General features: G+C 41.4%; 1 protein-coding gene across 7 annotated transcripts in view; it reads right to left on the bottom strand.

Moving 5' to 3' along the window:
* Positions 1–607: 607 nt before the first annotated feature.
* Positions 608–22,196, bottom strand: part of SBNO2 (strawberry notch homolog 2) — a 64,517-nt gene continuing 42,928 nt past the window's right edge. For 6 of the 7 annotated variants that reach the window (XM_056517391.1, XM_056517356.1, XM_056517364.1 and 3 more), the window contains 27 exons: positions 21,392–21,478; positions 21,199–21,298; positions 20,946–21,106; positions 20,728–20,861; positions 18,659–18,749; positions 16,784–16,927; positions 15,997–16,114; positions 15,766–15,871; positions 14,471–14,624; positions 13,657–13,833; positions 11,098–11,195; positions 10,918–10,991; positions 10,195–10,389; positions 9,963–10,090; positions 9,761–9,889; positions 8,619–8,754; positions 8,392–8,504; positions 8,230–8,301; positions 8,011–8,119; positions 7,729–7,800; positions 7,473–7,616; positions 7,216–7,310; positions 6,982–7,074; positions 5,974–6,105; positions 3,665–3,741; positions 2,835–3,025; positions 608–2,721 (listed from right to left, as the gene is read on the bottom strand). In XM_056517391.1, the coding sequence (XP_056373366.1) occupies positions 2,294–2,721; positions 2,835–3,025; positions 3,665–3,741; positions 5,974–6,105; positions 6,982–7,074; positions 7,216–7,310; positions 7,473–7,616; positions 7,729–7,800; positions 8,011–8,119; positions 8,230–8,301; positions 8,392–8,504; positions 8,619–8,754; positions 9,761–9,889; positions 9,963–10,090; positions 10,195–10,389; positions 10,918–10,991; positions 11,098–11,195; positions 13,657–13,833; positions 14,471–14,624; positions 15,766–15,871; positions 15,997–16,114; positions 16,784–16,927; positions 18,659–18,749; positions 20,728–20,861; positions 20,946–21,106; positions 21,199–21,298; positions 21,392–21,478 (3,558 nt within the window). In that variant the 3' untranslated portion in view covers positions 608–2,293. The remainder of the gene's footprint in view (positions 2,722–2,834; positions 3,026–3,664; positions 3,742–5,973; positions 6,106–6,981; positions 7,075–7,215; positions 7,311–7,472; positions 7,617–7,728; positions 7,801–8,010; positions 8,120–8,229; positions 8,302–8,391; positions 8,505–8,618; positions 8,755–9,760; positions 9,890–9,962; positions 10,091–10,194; positions 10,390–10,917; positions 10,992–11,097; positions 11,196–13,656; positions 13,834–14,470; positions 14,625–15,765; positions 15,872–15,996; positions 16,115–16,783; positions 16,928–18,658; positions 18,750–20,727; positions 20,862–20,945; positions 21,107–21,198; positions 21,299–21,391; positions 21,479–22,196) is intronic. The other variant, XM_056517382.1, reaches the window with a different exon arrangement.

The following is a 22,196-nucleotide window of genomic DNA, read 5'->3' as shown; positions in this document are numbered from 1 at the left end:
ATATGTCCCACTTTGGCTCAAAACTGCAGTAGCAGTGTTCCAAAGAAACCTTTCAAGTGGAAACACAGCACAATATGTTAATGCTTTCTTGCACAGTTCCGAGTGCTAGGATTACCTTAAAGGGGTACTCCGGTTAAAACCTTTTTTCTTTTAAATCAACTGGTGGCAGAAAGTTAAACATATTTGTAATTTACTTCTATTAAAAAAATCTTAATCCTTCCAGTACTTATTAGCTGCTGAATGCTACAGAGGAAATTCCTTTCTTTTTGGAACACTGATGACATCATGAGCACAGTGCTCTATGCTGACATCTGTCCATTTTAGCAACCATGCATAGCAGATGTATGCTAAGGGCAGCATGGTGGCTCAGTGGTTAGCACTGCTGCCTTGCAGTGCTGGGGACTTGGGTTCAAATCCCACTAAGGACAACAATAAATAAAGTGTTATTATAATAACGTCAGCAGAGAGAACTGTGCTCGTGATGTCATCAGAGAGCATTCCAAAAAGAAAAGAATTTCCTCTGTAGTATTCAGCAGCTAATAAGTACAGGAAGGATTAAGATTTTTTAATAGAAGTAATTTACAAATATGTTTAACTTTCTGCCACCAGTTGATTTAAAAGAAAAAAGGTTTTCACTGGAGTACCCCTTTAAGTCATGCTATCATTTTTGGCTGACAAGTGGGTGTCTTGGAACAGGTTAATAAGTAGCCCACTGCCAGATGAAAGGGTTGCACAATGCATGTCAGGAGGATAGTGGGTCACCAATTCAAAAAGGGCAGGACATATAAAGTTGGATACAAAAAGGAAAATCACTGCAAAATCCAGGGAAAAGGCAGTGTGCCAAAAATGTCAGCACACACAGCACCTGCTGATGCATCACCATTTGTGTAGTGAAATGCAAGCAAGTGCAAAAAAAAGGCAGGGAAAGCATAAGCGTTCAACTTTTTCATTTGGTTATAGCAATAACTTTGTTCATCCCTATATGAAAGAAATGTGAAGATTTTTAGTATAGTGTAGGCCATTAGGACAAGACATTTGTCCCCAACCTCAGTTGTTCAATAGGTTTACCAATACATTTAATAACTTACTGTCCAGTCACAACCCAAAAGAAAAGAAAACTAAAGCCATGACTTGCAGAACTACAAGAATAGTTGACAATTTTCCCATTTCATCAATACAAGTTGGGTTAATCTATTCCTAGCAGGATTCCCCAGTAAACAGGACAAAAAACCAAAGGGTGACATGGATAAGTATTTCTAGTAAGCAATAGAGGTAAAGTGTGTGTATTCTATGCATCCGACCATTATTAGGTGTCATTGTTTGCATTGTCGATATTGCGTATTGTACTGCTATTGACTTGAAGTGCTGCAGCTGTCCCTTTTAACATTTCAGATGGAATAGCCTAGCCAAAAGCAGAAGTTCACAAACTAATAAAAGGGAAAGGAGAAAAACACTAGCATTCCAAAAGGTGAAAAAATTAAATATGTGATTAAAAAAAGAAGATATAATAAATGTCTTTGGCATAAAACTTAAAACAGTGTCTGCCTCTGTCAGGCAAACAGTACCCAGCCTGAGACATACATATATGGATATAAATATTTATATACAAACATACCCTGAGCAGACACCCAGGCCCCATCTGTCCACAGGGAGGTGGTCATGGGGCAGCAAATAGTGCAAAGATTAGCAAGGGTTAAAATAACAATTAAAAGATCAGTCTTTTCCCACCCCTTCTCCACATATGCAGTATACTGATCACACATGCTATTGCTCTGCAAAAGGCTTGTTTAGCCAGCAGTGTATGAAGCTCGGCAGAGGAGACAATAAAGTGCTGTGCGCTGTGAGAAGACAGCTCATGAACACAGAAGAACCTATGCACACTGGGAACCTGAATCCCAAGCCTACCCTAAGCCGGTGAAACAAGTCAGCACAGAAACAGTGTTGTGCTCCCGGTGTGAATTCTGCACATTTTTAGTCCCACAAAATAGGGACAGACTGCAGTTTTACAGCACCTGATGTGTCAGCCAGTTAGTAAGAATGTAGACATGTTAGTTACTAAATTGAGATGTCAAAATAAGCATCTGCATGACACTTGGTCCTCTGAAAAATGAAGAATTGTGTACTATTTGCTTTGGCCTACAAGACTTCCAATTGGTTGTTATATTTCTGTGAAGTACTCAGTTTTGTAATGGTTCCTAATGGTAAAATCCAAACTCTGCTATCATGGCTTCTCCAACAAACCGTGCCGGGGAGCAGAGCTGCGGGTCTGAGATCACTGGGCAAGCTTTAGTTGTCAGCCTGTGCCCCAGAAGTTGGCTTGTTCCCCTCCATACTGGATGACACTCTGGCGATCTGAAGCCGATGGCTCTTTTGCTTTTTGAAGCATCTCCTCTATGATCTCTTTGACATTAACAGACTCACCCAGGAGAATGTCATTTGAAAGAATGTTTCCTAGAGTTTCTGAGAAAGGATACCCATGCTGTTCCTGTGTGGTTGATGGTGGAGGACTGTAGGTCAAATCCAATATGTCCGGTTCTAAAAAGGAGGCTGACTGAAATAAAGGTAAAGAAAAGTCCAAAGGAAGGGATGCAGAGGGTAAAGGGGGCAAAGACCGACGTTGGGCATTCTGACGAGATTCCTCATGTTTCCGCTTCACACTTAGATCCATTTGCTTGAGTTCCTCTTGTACTTTATACACACACACCTCTGGGATTTTTATGCCTGGAAAGAAAAGTTGGGGGAGGAAACACTGCTGTTAACATTCATACAATTGTAAAGTTACATCCTAGGCATTATAAACTGATGTATGCAAGTATTAAGTGTCAGCTACTTACCCACTTGCTTGTGTTTATCCTTGGTTTTTAAACGCACAATCTGTAGGTAGCTACTGCTTGTAATGTCAGAAATCACAGACGCCATCCGACTCCAGACACGGAGCAGAGATCCACACAACATGTAGTAATGTCGAAGACGTAGGCCTTGTACACAGTCCTTTCCTTGCTGTACAGTTTTACAATTCCCATTCCTAGAAAGAAAGAAAGTCAATACCATTGGAGAATACTTTCACACTTTCAATGGGTGGAATTTTATATATGGGAAAATTTTTCATGACAGGCTATGCTTCACAATCATATGTAATGTAAAATACAACCCTGTGTATGCTCCCGTGCTATAACACATGGTCACTAGGTGACCCTGCATCATAGTGGGTTGATCGCAGCGTCTAAAGTTAAAAGGATTCCCGATCAGCTGTGAGGACACGAGGAGGGTCCCTACCCTGCCTCCTCGTTGTCTGATTTTTATCAAATAAAAAATAAAAAAAAATAAAAAGTGATAAAAAAGTCACTATGATAGAAGTGAATTTTTGGAGTACATACTTGTATAGCAGAAAAATAAAGGAAAAAAATGTATACACAAACATGCCCTTAAATCGACATTAAGGCTGACTGCAGATGGCAGTATTATTTGGCTCAGTATTTTGTATCAGTATTTGCAAGACAAAAGCAGGAGTGGGTCCAAAACAGAAAATGTACAAACCTTTCCATTACCTTTGTCCCTCTCCAAGTTCCACTTCTGATTTTGGCTTACAAATACTAGTGCAAAATACAGCCCTGTAAAACCAGCTTTAGGGGACTAGATTTATTACATTCTGAAATGGTCTTACCACATGGTATGGGAGCAGTTGCTTAAAGAGAATTCATATTGACGGTCCCAGTGCTGCTGTGCCTCTTCTGCAGATACCTGGAAGTTAAAATAAAAAAAAATAATAATATGCATTCATTCAGTTGAAGCATTACTAAAGAGAAACAAACAAACAATCTATGCACATTAACAGAAGACAACAGAACCACACTGGCATAAAGTCCTCTTCCATACATTTATACAGCAGTGACGATTTATATATATTTTTTTCTATCGAAATCCAGATTCTGATTTTTGTTTTAGTTTGTCGAACTGCAAAAAAATCTAAGTACCTCCCATTTAAAGGGGTTTTCTGGGACTATATGATTGGTGTCTAGCCACAGAATAGGTCATTAATCCAACTAAAGTAAATAGGGGCTGAGCTGCAGTTACCAAGTACCGTCACTATACAAGCAATGGTGCTTTTAGCCCTGTTCACTATGTAGTGCAGGGCTCTACAGCTTATCAGCACCCTGCCATTTAGCGATTGATAGTCTGTCCTGTGGATAGCCCATTAATTATATAACACCAAAAACCCCTTTAATCATGTTGGTGGTGAGTAGAATAGCTTTGCTTTCTCATAATACCATGACCGGGGAGCTCCAGTTCTCAAACTGAAGTGAGCATTGTTGAAGCTGGTCTTGTACTTTACAGAAACATACCATATATACTAGAGTATAAGCCGACCCGAATATAGGCAGAGGCCCCTAATTTCACCCCAAAAACCCAGGAAAAGTTATTGACTCGACTATAAGCCGCCTAGGGTGGGAAATACATCATCCCCCCCCCCTTCATCATCACCGCCTGTCAATCCCTTCTCAGTGGTCTTCAACCTGTGGACCTCCAGATGTTGAAAAACTACAACTCCCAGCATGTAGTTGTAGTTTTGAAACCTCTGGAGGTCCGCAGGTTGAAGACCACTGCGGCCTTCGTCATCATCCAGCCCCCCCCCCTTTAGTTTTCTACTCAACTCCCCTCTGTGGGAAAGCAAGGGTGAGCTGGTCCGGGCCATCTATGCTGCAGGGACCGTCCGGTGGGTAGGGTTAGTCGTTCCGGGCTGTCCATTTTCACCAGGGGGGCCTCTTCTCCGCGCCTGCCCTGGACTAGTGACGTTGCCTTGATAACGACGACACAGGGACGTTCATGCACAGGCTGCGAATGAACGTCCCTGTGCGTCGTCGTCAAGGCAACGTCACTAGTCTGGGGCAGGCCCGGAGCGTGGAGAAGAGGGGCCCCCCTGTGAAAATGGACAGGCCGGAACGACTAACCCTCCCCACCGGACGGTCCATGCAGCATAGATGGCCCAGACCAGCTCGCCCTTCCTTCCCACCGAGGGGAGGTGAGTAGAAAACTAAAGGGGGGGGGGGGGCTGGATGATGACGAATACCGCAGTGGTCTTCAACCTGTGGACCTCCAGAGGTTTCAAAACTACAACTCCCAGCATTCCCGGACAGCCGATGGCTGTCCGGGCATGCTGAGAGTTGTAGTTTTGCAACATCCGGAGGTCCGCAGGTTGAAGACCACTGAGAAGGGATTGACAGGCAAAGTAGGCTAGAGAGACACATCATTCATGAAATTTGAAAATCGACAATCTACATTCCCTAGTTACACCTAAAAATGTTACTAATAAAGACTGTTGGCAGCACAATGTCATGTAAAACACAGTTAAGGAAGGTAAACTGCGGATCTCAATAAGGAACAAACAGGTTTTGTTCCTTTTAGATAGACATGCTAAGATTGCTGTCCAGCCCAATTTTAGTAACTTCTTTGCATTAAATATTTCTGTCTTCGCTATGCTTAGAACTTGCCATTGTATAATGTGTGTTATTTCTACTTGAACTGTATAAGCACATCTGATTGTTAGCTGATTGTTAGCTTTCAATTTGTCAATGGGAAATGCTCTTTGACAAGGAGAATGTAAAGAGTTAATTATTAATTTATTCATATATTTTTAGGAGAAACAAGAAAATACACAACAGAAGAGTTTGTAGAAAAAGAAGAACAGCAATACAGACGACTGGAAAGTGGACAGGAAAAGCTTTCAGAAACAATAATACAGGTAAAAGGTTTAACAAAACAAATGGCCAGACAGACACAGTTCCTACTGTTTCTTTATACATCATCATTATTAGAAGACACAAAGGTGTAAAATGAGAAAGTTTGCAGAGTTCCCACAATTTTACCAGGTTATATCTACATTGTGAGACGACCGAAGTTTTCCTGAAATGCCTAAGATTGTGTTGGCAAAAGCACAATAATTTGACATATTACATTGATGAGTAATAAACACACCTTATAATACTTGCTCAGCAAGCTATCCAGCGTTTCTGATTGGCTCTGTTTTCCAATGTTAGGTTTGTACAGGTTATAATACTTTCCTTGTTTATGCTCAGCCAAGATTGCGGAGTACATATCGCCTCGTACCTGAAGAGAAGAAAAAAATAAATAAAATTATATCTAGCTATATAAAACTCTGTGTGTGTGTGTGTGTGTGTGTGTGTGTGTGTTCCAGCATTACGTCCAAACGGCTAAAGATATTAACATGAAACTTGGCACACATGTTACTTATATGTCAGCAACTAACACAGGATAGGTGATTTAACCCTTACTCACCCCCATTTGCCAGGGGCGGGGTTTATGTTTAAAGTCCCATACAAGTCTATGGGAAATATATGTTACTGCATAACTTCCAAACGGCTGGAGATATTTGCATAATACTTGGTCACATGTAACTTACATGTCCACTTAAAATATAGAAAAGTTAATTTAACCCTTAACTACCCCCATTTGTGAAGGTTGGGGTTTTTGTTTAAAGTCCCATGCAAATCAATGGGAAATGTATGTTCCCACATAACTTCTCTACGGCTGGAGATATTTCAATAACTGGTACACATATTACAGGGCGGGACAGGAGGGCGGGACAGGAGGGCGGGGAATGGGGTTGGGATATGACAACAATATATGAGGACGGGATATGAAGTCAAAAGCTTCCTAAGTCAATGTGAAATGTATGTTCCCACATAACTTCCGTACGGCTGGAGATATTTCAATACCTGGTACACATATTATGGGCCGGGACAGGAGGGCCAGATATGGGGTTGGGGTATGACAATATATGAGGACAGGATATGAAGTCAAAAGCTTCCTCCTTTGTTTATTTTCCTCCCCAACAAGGATTAGGAAGGAAGAACCGGGCAACGACGGGTACTCAGCTAGTATCTCTTAATCTCTCAAGTATATCTCAATCCTTGCTTATATTCTTGCAATGACAGTCTAAAAAATATACGCATATCTACACACCTTATATGACCGGTAGAAGCCTTCATTTGGACCTTGAAGACTCTCCGATTTTTCCAGAGCCATGTCCCAACTCATACCACGGTCCACACTGATCTGTTGAAGGAAAAAGTTGAAGTCTCTGGATCAGTTTGGTATTCCGTGATCTCTTGATGCATTCAAGGTAATAGATGAATGATGAAAAGCCTTAAGGCAGCTATCATGCACATCAAAACTTTACAGTGCCAGGTTCTGTACCTTATAAAATACCACTTGTCCATCCTGAGGATGTCCTGGCGTCAGATATGTTTCTTTACTTTCCTGATATATCTCATCCACTCCCGGAGCTAGATCTAGGACATTTCCATGTGAAGAAACAAACAATATAGTAAAAAAAAACAATCTGTATATTGTTTTGTATAACTCTAAAAGCAGTCAGACCACACAATACTAACCAATGGTTATCTTACAATATTGACAAATATTATGCTTAAATATCAAGTCATTCATCTCACCTAGAATGCCCATGTCATATTTCCCATCCTTCTTATCTCTCTCAATAAGAAAGTCAAATGTGTCAGAGAAAAATTGAAACAGACTGTTTTGCTTGTGTACTTCCAGGCCCAGCATCCGATTCAAAAATTTTGTCACAGAGCACTCTGGCAGAAAGGAAAATAAAGAAATCAAACATTGGTCCAAGAAAGTGATGGGATTGTTATATTCAAGAGTTATCAACACTAAAAGAATCATATGATATTAGAAAAGCCATACCTTTATCAACAACAACATTGTACTTTGTTTCTCTGCAGCAAATTCCCACTGACAGCAAGCCTTGCTTCATATCTGTAGAAACAGAAAATCAAATCAGACACATCAGAAAGAAAAACGGAAGCTAAGATGATCTCACCTTAATAAAAAAACTACACATAAAATAATTGTACATATTAGTACAATGTACCAGGATTCTCGGCTCCAAGCAATAACACAGTACATTTGCCAGCTTTTGATTTCCTGGAGAAGAAGTGAAAGTGAAACTCTCACATGCCAACTCACCTTGAAAGAAAGCAGCAGGACCTCCAGGGTACCCTTGTGGGGGAGGCACATCCCTTTGCGTTTGGTTCAGAATAGCAGATAAGATCTGTTCCAGTGCTCTTGACCCATACTAGACAGACAGAAAAGTCAAGTTTTGGGAGCCACAAATTCATAGCCATGCACTATTCATGCAACTATCACTGCGTACTAAAAGTACATAATAGAGAATATCAATCTAACCTTGTTTTCAAAATTGTACTTGCTGAGATCTCTTGATTCTGTAGCTCTTCTGTCCCCATGAGTAAGTGCACCCTATACAAGTATACAACACAGCTTGGTGATTTCACTGAGTGGAATAAAAGACTAGACCATGTAATACTGGATTAGGCAAAACAAACTCACCAGGCTTTCCAGTCTTTTAGCCACAATAGAAGCAAATCTCCTCTCTCCTGCAAGCTCTGATATGAGGAAAACATACTCCGGGGCAGAGACTTGGTTAGACCTGTGTGTGCGACCTGAAGTATTGTAATTGGAAGCCATTTAACATTTCAGAAGCAGAAAAACCCAATACAGGAAACTAGTTGGACACACGTTAAAATCATTGTGAAGGAGAATGCAAATATACTCACCAAACTGTTGGATGGCTCTGTCAGCACTCCACGGTAGTTCCAGTGTCATATGTACTCGTCGACGTTGGTTTTTCACCCGTCGGTCAGCTTGTAGGGAAATCCCTGAACTTGATGCCTCCGATATAATTGCCACAAGCTGGATGTTAAATGTGTATTGGATAGTGGCAAGTAGCGGCCAAATATAGAAGGAGAAAAAGTAAAAATAAGAAAACAAATTTATATTATATTGTCAGTAGATCTGGAGAACTTACATATTGAAGCTTGCAGAGAACACTGGGTACTGGGGACTAATGTATACACTGGACTCATCTCTCAGTGTTAAAGGGGTACTCCGCCCCTAGACATCTTATCCCTTATCGCGGGCGTCCTGCAGCTGGGGACCCCCAGGTTCTCGGCTGCAGCACTCACCTGTCATTACTGCACAGAGCAAACTCGCTCTGTTCGTAATGACGGGTGATACAGGGGTCGGAGCATCATGACATCACGATGCTCCAGCCCCTGTATCGCCAGTCATTACGCACAGAGCGAGTTTGCTCTGTACAGTAATGACAGAGGGGTGCTGCAGCTGAGATCCCGGGGGTTCCTAACGGTGGGACCCTCGCGATCAGACATATTATCCCCTATCCAAAGATATATATAAGTTGTCTAGGGGCGGAGTACCCCTCTAATATTTAAGTTCTCCAAAACTACTGACCATATCTGCACAAGTGACAAACAGCTGAAAACACCATATCTGTCACTATATTATGCTGCTCTTTGCAAATATTTCCTATTGCTCTGTGCTTACAGCTCCAGTTGATGCATATTTAAATATCTGTTTCCAAGACAACAGACTACAAACAGTCTTGCATTAATACTGCTGTACATCTGCCTACTAATTCTAGGTTATCTACCAAATAAACCATTTAAGATTCTCTGGAAAACAATTATGAGAATTTTCACATGTATTAAAAACAATAGGAACTACAATTTTAACAGCACATAAAATGTTGATCGGAGAAAAAAACAAAAACAAACGCTCACCTTCATAAGATTATTAGAATAATATCCTGGTTACAAAGTAGGCTGCACTAATTCAGTATGTTCTACAGCTATGATGGTGTGCTGGGGGGGGGAGAAACAATAAACAGTCACAGACTCACCTTTGTGCCATTCATAAAACGTTCCTTTTCCCGCAAGTTTACATTATCTATTGAAAGGTTCTGCTCCGCTCGAGATTCAAATGCCACACTATCATGCCGGCGAACTACTCGTCCTTTCCTACCAGTCATCTGAGGAAGAGAACCTGTTATAACAACTGTAAGCAATAAAATCTATCAAGATGGCAAAATGTTGGTCACATACTTCTGCTACGCTGTCTGGACCCCCAAGCTGGTCTATAAGTACATCCAATGTATTTAGAGGTAACACTTTTCCTAATTCTTCAACTTTAGCCAACAAATCCATCTTCATTTGTTCCACTTGTTCTGGACCTAGGATGGTGATGGGGAGAAGAAAAAAAAAATTTGGATGATTGACACAGCCTCTACAGTCAAAGTTGATTTTTAACATTCTCTACCCTTTATCTACTGCTTACCACGATCGGGCACTATGTGTCCATTAAATGTGTGTTCCACAAATATGACATCATCGTTGTCCTGTAAGGACTCAGGAGAGGAGTTGAAATCACTGTCTATTACACCATCAGAATCTGAACTGCTCTCCTCACTGTTTCGGATTAGTCCAATAATATCTCCACGTGTTATCTTTCCATTCCGTGGCTTTGCACGTTCTGAGAGTCATTTAAAAAAAAAAATAAAATAAAAAATAAAGTGTATTTTAGTACAAAGATTTCAAACAAAGATTCGGACATCTACATTAAGCCATTGTTAGGAAACGCGGAGGTGGCACAAAAGACTACTCTACTGAACCAATAGAGGGGTTTGCTAGCCTTACAAGATTCATCACCTATACTCAAGATATGGCTCAATCAGAATGAGATTGGTATAAATGTTGGGAGTCGTACCACTGTCAATCAACTGTTTGACGTTTGTGTGAATTCTTCAATATTTACAAAAGCTCATCTTTGTAACCATACTGCAGTTTTGTTTACCAATAGTACATTGAGTGTAAGAACAAGCGGAGGTAAACATCAAAAAGACTGCTCACAGGAGCGTCAAGGCCCCTTCAAACAGCTGACTTGCATGGATGCCAGAAGTCAGACCCCCAGCAATCTGATAATGATTACCTATCCTGAAAATAGATCATCAGTTTTGTAAGGCTGGATAACCTAAGGGGAGAGTCGCTATTTATTACTTACTTTTCCTTTTTGTTTTCTCACGCTTCCTTTTGCTTGAAGGGAAATGTTTCAGGATCAGGGACTTAAAGACTCCTCTGAAGAGTTAAAAGCAGTGCACATTACTACACTTGCAACCAAAATGTGCAATATACATTAGTGTCTTCTTATACATGAAACGTAAAGGTGTGTTTTCATACTTACTCAGCAGCTGACACAAAGCGGTCAAGATGTCCATCATTTTCATCCATCACTTCTCGTGTCCGGGCTTCTCCAGTAGACTGCAAACCAATAACAATACACTATGGGGGGAAGGAAAAAAACCTTATTAAAATATTGCAACATTTCTGGCAAATAAAGTCAATTTAAAACTTTGAATAATTCACACTATTCAGCACTTCAAGTGACTGCATTATCATCATACACCTGCAGGGGGAGCCAATGTGCATCACATCACAATCTTATTTACAAGATCATTACCATTAAATATCACGAAAGAACAATATGTATTACAGACAGAGTCTAATTTTGTATAGGTGATCATACAGGTCCACCACAAGCAAAATACTGATCAGTCCAGCGGTTAGATAGATAAAGCAAAAATAATGCAGCTCGGTCCTTTCGGGGAATGTTTTTGCTATTTTAGACCTACCAACTTGACGGCTTTGAGCTTTGTGTTTGTAGTCCATTGCCAACATCATCACCTCCTCTGAATAATGTACCTATACACCTTATACTTAAGTCAGCAGGTTCAGCTGACTAAGGTATATGGCGGTCTCTTGACTTTGGCGGTCAGTTTTTTGCAGTCAGACCCTTTTTGCAGGAAATAGCTCCACATCAAGCAAGCGTGAAGGCTCTGTAAACTAGGGCTCATAACAGGGATTGGTGCTTGTTTATAACTTAGCTGGGCTATGTAATAGAGCTCTGAGGCTCAGGTGACACTGACTACACTTCACTCACACAGATTTCTTAGGAGCAACACATGTGTTTGACTGGTTGAGCCAAAGAGTAGAAAATATGAAAACCTTTAAATGGATACTGTCTCATACAAAACTTTTGATTTCATACTGAAAAAGCCAGTCAAACAACTGCCCCCCCTGCCTGCTTAGACACATACTAGTCCTGCTGTGTCCATACATCATCACCTATGTCATGGACACATTTCCTTGATTGACAGCTGTGAGTACAGGGCTCACTGCTGGAGGAAAAATCCTCCCACTGTCAGCTTGTGTCCCGCTACTGTCGGTGAGGTCAAGCTGGGAGTTGTAGTTTTGCTAATGCTAGGGGAGATGTGAGCAGACAGTATACTGAGGGAGGGGGTGGAGACCTGCACAGTGAGGCCCCACCCCCTCCCTTTGAGAGGAATTCAGACTAGTGAGCTAAATTAAAAGTGTAATAAAAAAAATAATAAAGGTGCTAGACACAAAAATTAGATGTACATGGTCAGGATTAGTTATGGAGTGATACAATAAAAATAAATTGTTGTTTGTTGGATCTGGGGCCTGTTCAAAACTGGCAGATTTGTTACAGCAATGTATGTGCTACCACATTGATCTGTAGGAGGCTGAAAAAATATGTTACATATGAAAGAATGTATAGAATGAACAGAAAATGTATCAAACATGTAGGGATCGACCGATTATCGGTATGGCCGATATTATTGGCCGATAATCACGATTTTGGGCATTATCGGTATCGGCAATTACCTTGCCGATAAGCCGATAGTGCCCCGCCCCCCGCACCGTGACGGCCCGCCGCACCGCGACCGCCCCCCCCCCCCCCCCCCCGTAGTGCTGGGCGGTATACCGGTATGGATTTTTGCCCATACCGCTATACCGGTCGGGCCCCTCCCCCACCCTCCGAGTCAATAAAAAAAAAATTTAAACTTACCCGTAATGGGGGTGGTCCGGGCCATCCTTCCTTCACCCGGAATGCCGCCGGACACTACAGGAAGGGAGGATGAACCGGTCCCGGCTGTGCTTCTCTGGGGGTCATCTTCTCCACTCCGGGCAGGCTCCGGCCTAGCACGCTGCGTAGACGCCGCTACGCCGTGACGTCAGGTGCGTCGCTGCACACTGGTGTCACTGCGCAGCGGCGTCTATGCAGAGTACTAGGCCGGAGCCTACCCGGAGTGGAGAAGATGACCCCCGGAGAAGGAGGACAGCCCGGACCGGTTCACCCTCCACCCGGAATGCCGCCGGATACTACAGGAAGTATGGATGGCCCGGACCACCCTGACAGGTAGGGGGAGAGAAGCGGGTGGTGGTGGTGGCGGCGGCCTATGGCACCGCAAAAGCCACTGCAGTGCATTGATTTAAAGCGCCCGCTTTAAATCAATGCTCTGCAGCGGTGTCGAGGGGGGATAAATAGACAATAACTTATACCGGAATATCGGTATAAGTTATCGGCTATCGGCCCTAACCTCCACCGATTATCGGTATCGGCCCTAAAAAACCGATATCGGTCGATCCCTACAAACAAGTATATATTCTTATGCAGTCAACAATTTACAGCCTACATAATCCATTTCTGTTTTTCTCAAAAACCAGGGTAGGGGACCCCAGAAGATAGCAACAGCAATGACAGTCACTTTTACAGTAGAGAAGAGGTGCATGTAGGGAAAACTTATTTAGCTTTTACTTTATGGTAAACTAAAAGAAAAAAAAAATAGTAGGTCTATAACATGAGTAATATGCATCTCAGTAAAGCATAGTTACGTCCATTTAAGTCATGCCCATTAGTACAGTGCACACTTGTACTCACCTTGCCCTTGTTCAATTCTTGTTTTGCTAAGGCTACCAGACGCTGGACTTTGGCAGCAATACATAAGTACTTGAAGAATCGTTGATGTGCTGACCAGAATTGGCCCCACAGAGATTTTCGAGAGTCCAACCCAATCCAATCGGCTGCTGTCTGGAACACTGTCAGTGCTTCAGCCCACTGTATAGACAGAACAGCAAGAGGGGAAAAAAAAGTGAGCTGTTGTAAATGGCCCCTTTGCTTTTCTGAGGTCACATGGTCGACCTAATATAGTCCATTTTCAGAATGAAAGTTAAAGCAACGGGGCTAAAAACTGTCATTTTAAATTTCTAGCTTCACAGGCTAGGACATTGATGACATATTACTACAACACTGATAACATTTAACTAGGCTGATCCATAACTAAGCCATCAATATCTTTTAACTCCTTTTAAAAGGGTAATGAAACCAGAATCATTTATAACCTAAGATATGTGGTAAATTTCATACTAGTAGGACTTCTTGGATGCCAACAAGTCACTGGAATGAGGATCCCTAGTTCACCCAACTGGAAGACTAGGAAGGGTCTGAATGGAAAGCTGTGCTTGTTATACTTTAAACGGAGTGACAGGGCCCTACTTGACTGACACTCCTTTCTATCACCTAGTCTTGCACCTAGAGGATATGGAGTGCCACTAGCAATCAGGGAAGTCCAACCAGTCTGGCGTTTATCACTTATCCAGTTTCTTTATGATAAATGCATTTAGCTGGAATAGCATTTAAACAAATTCTATGTGAAAAACCCTTTCCTAATAAATGACAGTTTCCTGTGTCTTACCAGCAGTGCTGCTCTGTTGTATATCTGCTTGAAAGACTCATCCAGGGGAATTTCCTCAATTCGGAAATTGACACCAGTGAAGCTGAGCTGCCGTGCGATGTACATACCACTCAACTTCATATCCATGGCAACAATCTCCATGGCCCCAACACCCCTGAGCAAGAGAAAAAGAAGGTACTTTAAGGGTTAACATGGCCAGAGAAAAGAACTTGAGATGACATTAATAGGGAATGTCTCCTGGATTTAATTTACCTTTTGTTAAGAAGATGCAAGTAAGCTGAAGAGAAATGTGTCTTTGTTGCTTTTCTATTTTAAATGTTTATTTAACTGGGGGCAGTCATTCTGGGGAAAAACACTTCCTGTATGATCTGTATTGACACAGCAGGAGGGTGTGCTTTATGGCAGCTACACTACATGGAAGTGAGTGGCCACAAAAAATGTCAATAGGCTAGTACAGTCTCCAGGAAGTGGTGAAGTACAGCCACCAGAGCAGAGCCATACAGCTTTATCTGTATTTACTACGTTGTAATTCTGCCTTATCTAGGTCTTCAAACAAAACAGTCATTAAAAAGGAGATGTCAGGTACGGACTATTCCTATTCCATCCTGCCCGGGCTGCAAAAAAAGAAAAACTTTCACTTACCTTCCTACGTTCCCCCGTAGCTCAGCTACAGCTGATTGGTCGGCCGGGTTGCCTGCTTCCTACTTGGCCAGTGATAGGCTGAAGCGCCGTGTGACATTATGAGCTAAAGGAAGTAGGAAGCAGGCAGGCCAGCCTCCCGGGGAATGTAGGAAGGTAAGTGAAAGCTTGTTTTCTCTTTTTTGCAGCCCGGACATCTCCTTTAAAGGGGTACTCCGGTGAAAAAACTTTCTTAAAATGTACAGAGATGTTAGCAGAGAGCACTGTGCTCGTGGTGTCAGCAGAGAGCCCTGTGTTCCAAAAAGAAAATTTCCTCTGTAGTATTCAGCAGCTAATAAGTACTGGAAGGATTAAGATGGAAGGATTAATAGAAGTAATTTACAAGAAGTCTGTTTAACTTTCTGGCACCAGTTTATTTAAAAAAATAAATAAATAAAATAAAAAAAAATTCTACTGGAGTACCCCTTTAACTTTCCTGCCCAGTAGGATGCAGAAAACATCAGTCTATTGTGGCCAGTGTAAACAACAAGATTTTTACAGTACTCTAAATATTTATGATCATGCATTTACTAATGTTCAACAGCCAAGTATTGTGAGACAAACACTTTTTTAATGCCATCCCATTATCACCATGTATTGCACTCTGGATAGAGTACCTCTTTTCAATTGCGTGCAAGAACTCATCAAAAGTGCTGAAAGATGTGCCCTCTCCCCAGATACCCAGTCGACTCATATAAATCATGTTCTTGGGCTCGGAGGCACCTGTGATAGAGTGATAAGAAAACTTAAGCTAGATGGTGAAAAATGTTAACTACTAAACCATGAAAATCTGCACCACAAAGAGTGAGGAGAAAGTCTGGAAAAGGCACTGGGGGATTTAAACTCACCAGTGGCACTGGCATACACAACACGTGCCAACGGCAAATTGTTCTGCAGATCTAAGACTGCACGGCCCATTTTAGTACACGAGGCATTCTTGGCTTTGTGACATTCATCAAACACAATCTGTGAAGCAGAAGGGTCAAGGACATAACCAGGAAAACAATTCACAATTACAATTATTTAACATTGCCTATTACTCTTCGTGTTGCTTTAAGGGTTATTCCTATCTAACGCTAGTGCTAGAAAGCAAAATAGATTCCAGAGCAAAAAGCATTATGGCGCAAAAAGCATAAGAAACAATCAAAATATTTGTATGCAACTTGCTGTTGTAATGTGACTCAATTTGTTACAATTGTTCCTTGCCTGAAAAAAAAACAAAATAAAAACAAACTGCAGACAGCTCACGAGCAGCATCAAAAATCTATCAAATTCGGATTTTGGGGAGACTGCTGTGTTGTGGTCAAGTTATGTTGCAACACAACCATATTGACATCATTAGATGCGATGTCTATGATCAAAGTGCCTATGTTGGCCGATGTATGGCATATCCACAGCAAAATAAAAATAAAAAAAGTCACAGATCTGCCTGTAATTGGCATGAAATTTTGCCGAAATCTACAACAGCTCAGCGCTAGCAGCGCATGCACAGCAGCTGCATATTCAATTAGGTGAACGCACCTTTAGCAAGGTCCCCTTGCAGTCTGATTTGACAGTTTAACTTAAGACCAGGGTAGTGTGTGAAATGCCAGTCTGTGTGTAATTATATACAATTAAATTTTGAAATAAGGATACAACTCCCTCAAAGTTCTCCCCACACCATTCTATAATCTGTTTAATACGAGTCCGATGTTGACCTCCAGCTTGACTCTCTCCAATAAGTGCTGAATAAGTTGCAAACAGTACACCTTCAGTTGCAGAAGTGTCTCCATATTTTATCTGTAAAAATAAAAAACAGAAAACATAGCAGTGTAATGCCTAATAGAGAATTAGGTACCCAACGTGTGTGCTGAAAAGCTATGCTAAAAATAACAGGTTGTAAAAAGGGTCCTAAAAAAAAAAAAAAAGTGAGAATGATTGACCAGAAGATGGTAATCTGAAAGCGCTTGTCTGTTTCCATATCGCTGACTTGTGTCCCATAGTGTCTCATATGCACTTTTGGAAATACTTTTCTTCATGAAGAAGCCAAGTGGGTGAAATATACATTGGTACAGTGCCCATTGTAGGACATAGTCAGTCGTCAGACATAACTCCGTCCTCCGTCAGGTGAAACGGTGTCCCGCTTCCTCCCTCGGACCAATCGCGTCAGTCGTCAGCTGCAACTCCGTCATGTGAAACTGTGTCCCACCTCCTGCCTCGCCAATCGCCGTCCTCCTTCAGCCACAACTCAATCCTCCCTCATCCAAAACTCTGTTGTCCAAAACGCAGTCATGCCTCAGACGATTCTCCCGCAACTTCTTGCCGCATAGCAGAGCAGCTGCACAGCATTGCACAGAAGCGTCAAAACTGTGAAACTTGCACGTGTACTACAGAGACTACATGTGCTACAGAGTCCGTATAACAGAGCCAACATTGAATAGCGTGTAGAGCAGAACCCGTATAGCAGAGAGCCGACACTTACTCGGCTCCACTACAGGAAAGTTTTTCGTCTGAGGGATGACGGCGTTTCGGATGAGAGACTTTAGGATGACAAAAGGAGGAGGGAGGGAGTTGCAGCTAACGCCAAACGGAGATTGGCCCGAGGGAGGAGGCGGGACACTATTTTTACCTGACGGAGAACAGAGTTACGTCTGATGACTGACTATGTCCTAAAATGGACACCGTAGATTGGGGATCTCCAAGTGTCTGGTCTGTATTCAAATGGGTCTTGTATTATGCTCTTTTATCAAATTGTTACACTTTATGTATTACTTTGCAACTGTAATACTCTGCACCTGTCTAAGGGGGCATTCACACCACGATTCTTCAATACCGGGACCGGATCCGGCTGGGAGATGTGAAAACCAGGCACTCCCGTATCCCAGCCGGACCCGCCCCGCATCACATTCATTTGAATGAGCCAACCAGAGTGATAGTGACTCCAGTTGGCTCATTTTTTCCCCGTATCCGGTTTTGTGACTGGACTGAAAACAGTGATAAATTAAGGTTTTCTGTCCAGTCACAAAACCGTATAAGGGGCAAAAATAAGCCGACCGGGGTCACTATCTGCGGGCCGGGTCCGGCTGGGATACGGGAGTGCCAAGTTTTCACATCTCCCAGCCGGATCCGGTCCCCGTATTGAAGAATTGTGGTGCGAATGAATATAACTGGGTTGTAAAGAGTGACCCAGTATCAGTATCATATCAGATGATAACACACGTGCCAGTGGTGACTTGTATGTTAGGATCTGTGGGGTGTGTCTTTGTGTGAGTACATCTTTTTTTAAAGTTTTTTTTAATCTCTATTTGTAATAAAGTGAATACTTTAATTTTTTAATATGATTTCTGTTTGTGTGATTTCATTGATTTAACAGGTATTTGTTTGCTTGACAAGATCTCTGTTTGAACAGCATTTGTTTCTTCTTATGTCCATACAGCAGACTGTGCAGAAGCTGTGCTATTTACGTATAGTACATCCTAAACATACATAAAAGAAAGTAAGAGTAAAGAGTAGGGAAAAACTATGACTTACCTTACTAAGAGCATGCACTGGAATACCGCTGGCCTCAATATCTCTCAAGTCTCGCTCTGCATCACAGCGAAGGTCATTGGATACACTAAACCTGTGGAAAAAAAATAAAGCGGGATTTTATTTAAAGAGTGAACAATCTGAAATAAATTATTTTAATACACTGACAGATGCATTGACCAACTATGTTAATGGAGAAGAGGCTGCCAGGCCATTTCTTTTTGGCTGGGCCAGAAAAAAAAAAAAAAGTGTGTTCTCTCTTGCCACAATCCCTTACCCTCAATTCTCATTACCACTGCTCTCCCTTTCCTGGTCTCTATATCAACACAAGAAAGTGATTGCTCAGCCAATAACTTCGGCATAATGTAATCCAACTGATAGGTGGCTTAAACTGGACATTCTTAAAGGGGTTATCCTCCATAAGGTGATTTTGGTATGTACCTGCCAGACAGTAATGGACATGCTTAGGAAGGATCTGTGCTTGTCTTGGGGCTAAATGGCTATGTTGGGAGATAACCATAACACTGTGGCTAGCTTGTTGTGAACTGGGTATTTCCTGTTTGAGTTTATTCTCTTAAACTACAGGTCCCATAGTTCCCTGTTTGTAAGTGTGAGGTCACTTTCCTCCCTCCCCACACATTAGCCACCCTATCCACTGAAACACAAAGGAGCCACATTCCATTTAAAAGACCAGTGTTTTCTAACCAGGGTGCCTCCAGCTGTAGCAATGATACAATTAGCTGCAGAATGATCTCTCTCCCACCCAGTGGTCGCTCCACCCATTGAAGCATGACAGGTTCCCTCCGCCATGTCTTGGTCACACTGCAACCTGGGCAAACCTGAGACCAGAGTAATTTTGTATGCTGTTAAAAATAAATAATGAGGCGGAAATCACAGAAGAATTGCGAGACCACTGTCACACAGGTACAGACACTATGTTATGAACTACACTAACTTTACAGCCCATGTAGCATAGTCAAATAAAAACAAATCCTGGAATACTCCTTTAAAATGTGCCAAATTTATCAAAACCACATAAACCACTCAGATCAATGTGGTTTAAATTTTTAGACTGCCTGATCTTAGTTTACACAAAATAATACACACCATTAGTAAATCTGCTCCAAGAAAACATCACTAGATGTCCAGTTGAGAAAAGTATTCGATTCTCATGCTTGTTAACCTTTTTTTTTTTCCTTTTTTTTTTAATGTAAATTATTTTTATTAAGTTTTACAAGTTAACCTCTTCTTAACAGAAAGACAACACACAGCTTCTTCTGAAAATACCTCTGAATGACTGAACCAAACCCACTTGAGTTGAAGTCACCCTTTGTCAATTTTCTCTGGCCAATTGGCCACTGGACTACGCATATCATCATGTAACTGGGATGAGTTGAAAAACTGTGCAATCAGAATCTAAAACTCTGTGTGGGTCTAAAACTACACTGCCCTCCCTCCAGGTTGAATCAGCAGGAGTCTGGACAAATGGCGGCTAAAGTCCTCGAGTTGAGTACCTCTGCAGTAAAGCTTTCTCCAGCGTACAGTTTTCAGAAACAAAGACATGTGACTATGGTTAAATGTTATAAATACAGACATATCTATATGTATATTGTTGTATATGTAACTGTGTGCTTATCAATGTACCAATCATATATTAGAAGATCATTTGAGCATATCAGACTGAAGATCAAGAGAGCATATTACTGTCTTCATGAGTAGACTACTGTATTTATGGTGACGGGTGTTCACTAGCTCAACAACGTAGTGTACACCAATCTATGCCTACATTTTAATAGTTGCATGAAAAGTTGAGTATAATGCCCTTAACAGTAGGCGATTAATATAGATCAGTTTCATATAGCAACTACTTGAAATTCAAAAAGTATTTCGATACTTTTATTCCCCATACTTTTTTGGAATTTTCCGAAGAATTAAAAGAAGCAAAAATAGGATTCAGAATTTTCAGGTTTAGGAAAAAGAAGAAACATGGCATCAGAAATGTTACTATGGTTATAGGGGTTACAATACAAAAAGTCAGAGGCTACTAGTTATAGTTTTAAAGACAAATTTACCAAAGTGCTTTTTTCCTGCCCATTAAAAAGTTTTGTAATATGATGCCGGAAACAGTTCGTCCCTTTCCCACACCAGCTCCATCTCCAATCAGAAATCCGGCTCTTTGACCACAGGGAAGGACCACTTCATGTTGCTATAAAATAGCAGAAGATACAATGTATAATAAAGGTCTTCACAAGCAAGTCTTAAGCAGCAGCAATATTCTTATGACACAAACCTGACAAGCGTACACTATGGCTTCAAGCTGTAAAGCGGATAAAAGCCCTTTTTCGACAATAGAGCTAGGAAGGGAAAGCATATAGGTGACGTCTGGAGGTGGAACGCTGGAAAGGGTGCTGGTCTCCACTACTCGGTCAGGGTGCTGGATACCTAGTTTGGCTAATAGAGAAGAAGATGCCATCACAATAAATACTTACTTAGTAGTCGAAATTAACACATACATAAAATTTGGTTTTTTTATATGAACTCACATTTAGAAGGCATGTAATCGGCATAGGTCTCAGTGTGCCCCAGCTCCTCAGCATCTTCATCATACTCCTCTTCTTCTTCTACTATAGGATTTGATGGCTGTTTTAGATAAAGAGCAAATGTGACAATGCATTTTCAGTATACCATCTGTAGTGGTGCACTCATGGGTATAGCGCTAGCAGTTATCCATCTTACCCGTTGCTGCACCGATGGCGTATTAATTATTGCTTGCAAGTCCTCAAATCTGTCCAGGTTTAGAAAAGGGCGACTGGAGGAAAGAAGCTGACCACAAGAACACACACAATAAGACGATAGGGAAGATTTTGACAGTCTTAATAGCAGGATGAAAATTTGAGATAATATATGCAAGGCAAAGTGCTATAGTGATATCACACATCCCACAATCTCTCAGCACAATTCTGCAAAATATTTGCTTATTCTAAAAAAAAAAAAATAAATAAATAAAAATAAAATAAAATCGTACACAACATCTACAATATGACAAGGCTACATTTAACACAATTTATCCCTTCTAAATTGCAGTAGTTAGCAGCATTGCAAACCTGCAACCTGGAAAATACAAAAAAAGTGAGTATGTGCAAAATACATTTTGCATATACAGTACATACATGCCTTACATGTAAATAAAATAATTAAATATATATATATAATATATACTTATGTTGCAGCCGTGAACTTGATTGGCGACACTACTCTGTTTCCATTGTCTTGATGTAGCATGCCACAGAATGTGTGTACGGAGCAGGGACTTCTGTCGCCACACTTCTGTACAGTACTGTGTTACAAACACACACCATGCATAGACTATGACCTGTATAGCACAGTACATTCACCAGGTCGTGTGGGAGAGCACCTGGACCAGAGAATGTAAAGCGAGCAGCCATGCACACAGTATATGCATCACCGATCGTGTACACATGTGCTGACCCAGGATGTATTAAAACCACAATGTGGGATGTCATGCTGTTGAAGAGTTATA

Source organism: Hyla sarda, chromosome 1 (assembly GCF_029499605.1).
Source record: "Hyla sarda isolate aHylSar1 chromosome 1, aHylSar1.hap1, whole genome shotgun sequence".
Lineage (NCBI taxonomy): Eukaryota > Metazoa > Chordata > Amphibia > Anura > Hylidae > Hyla > Hyla sarda.
Note: the sequence above shows the minus strand (reverse complement) of the source record. Positions and strands in the feature narration are given on the sequence as shown.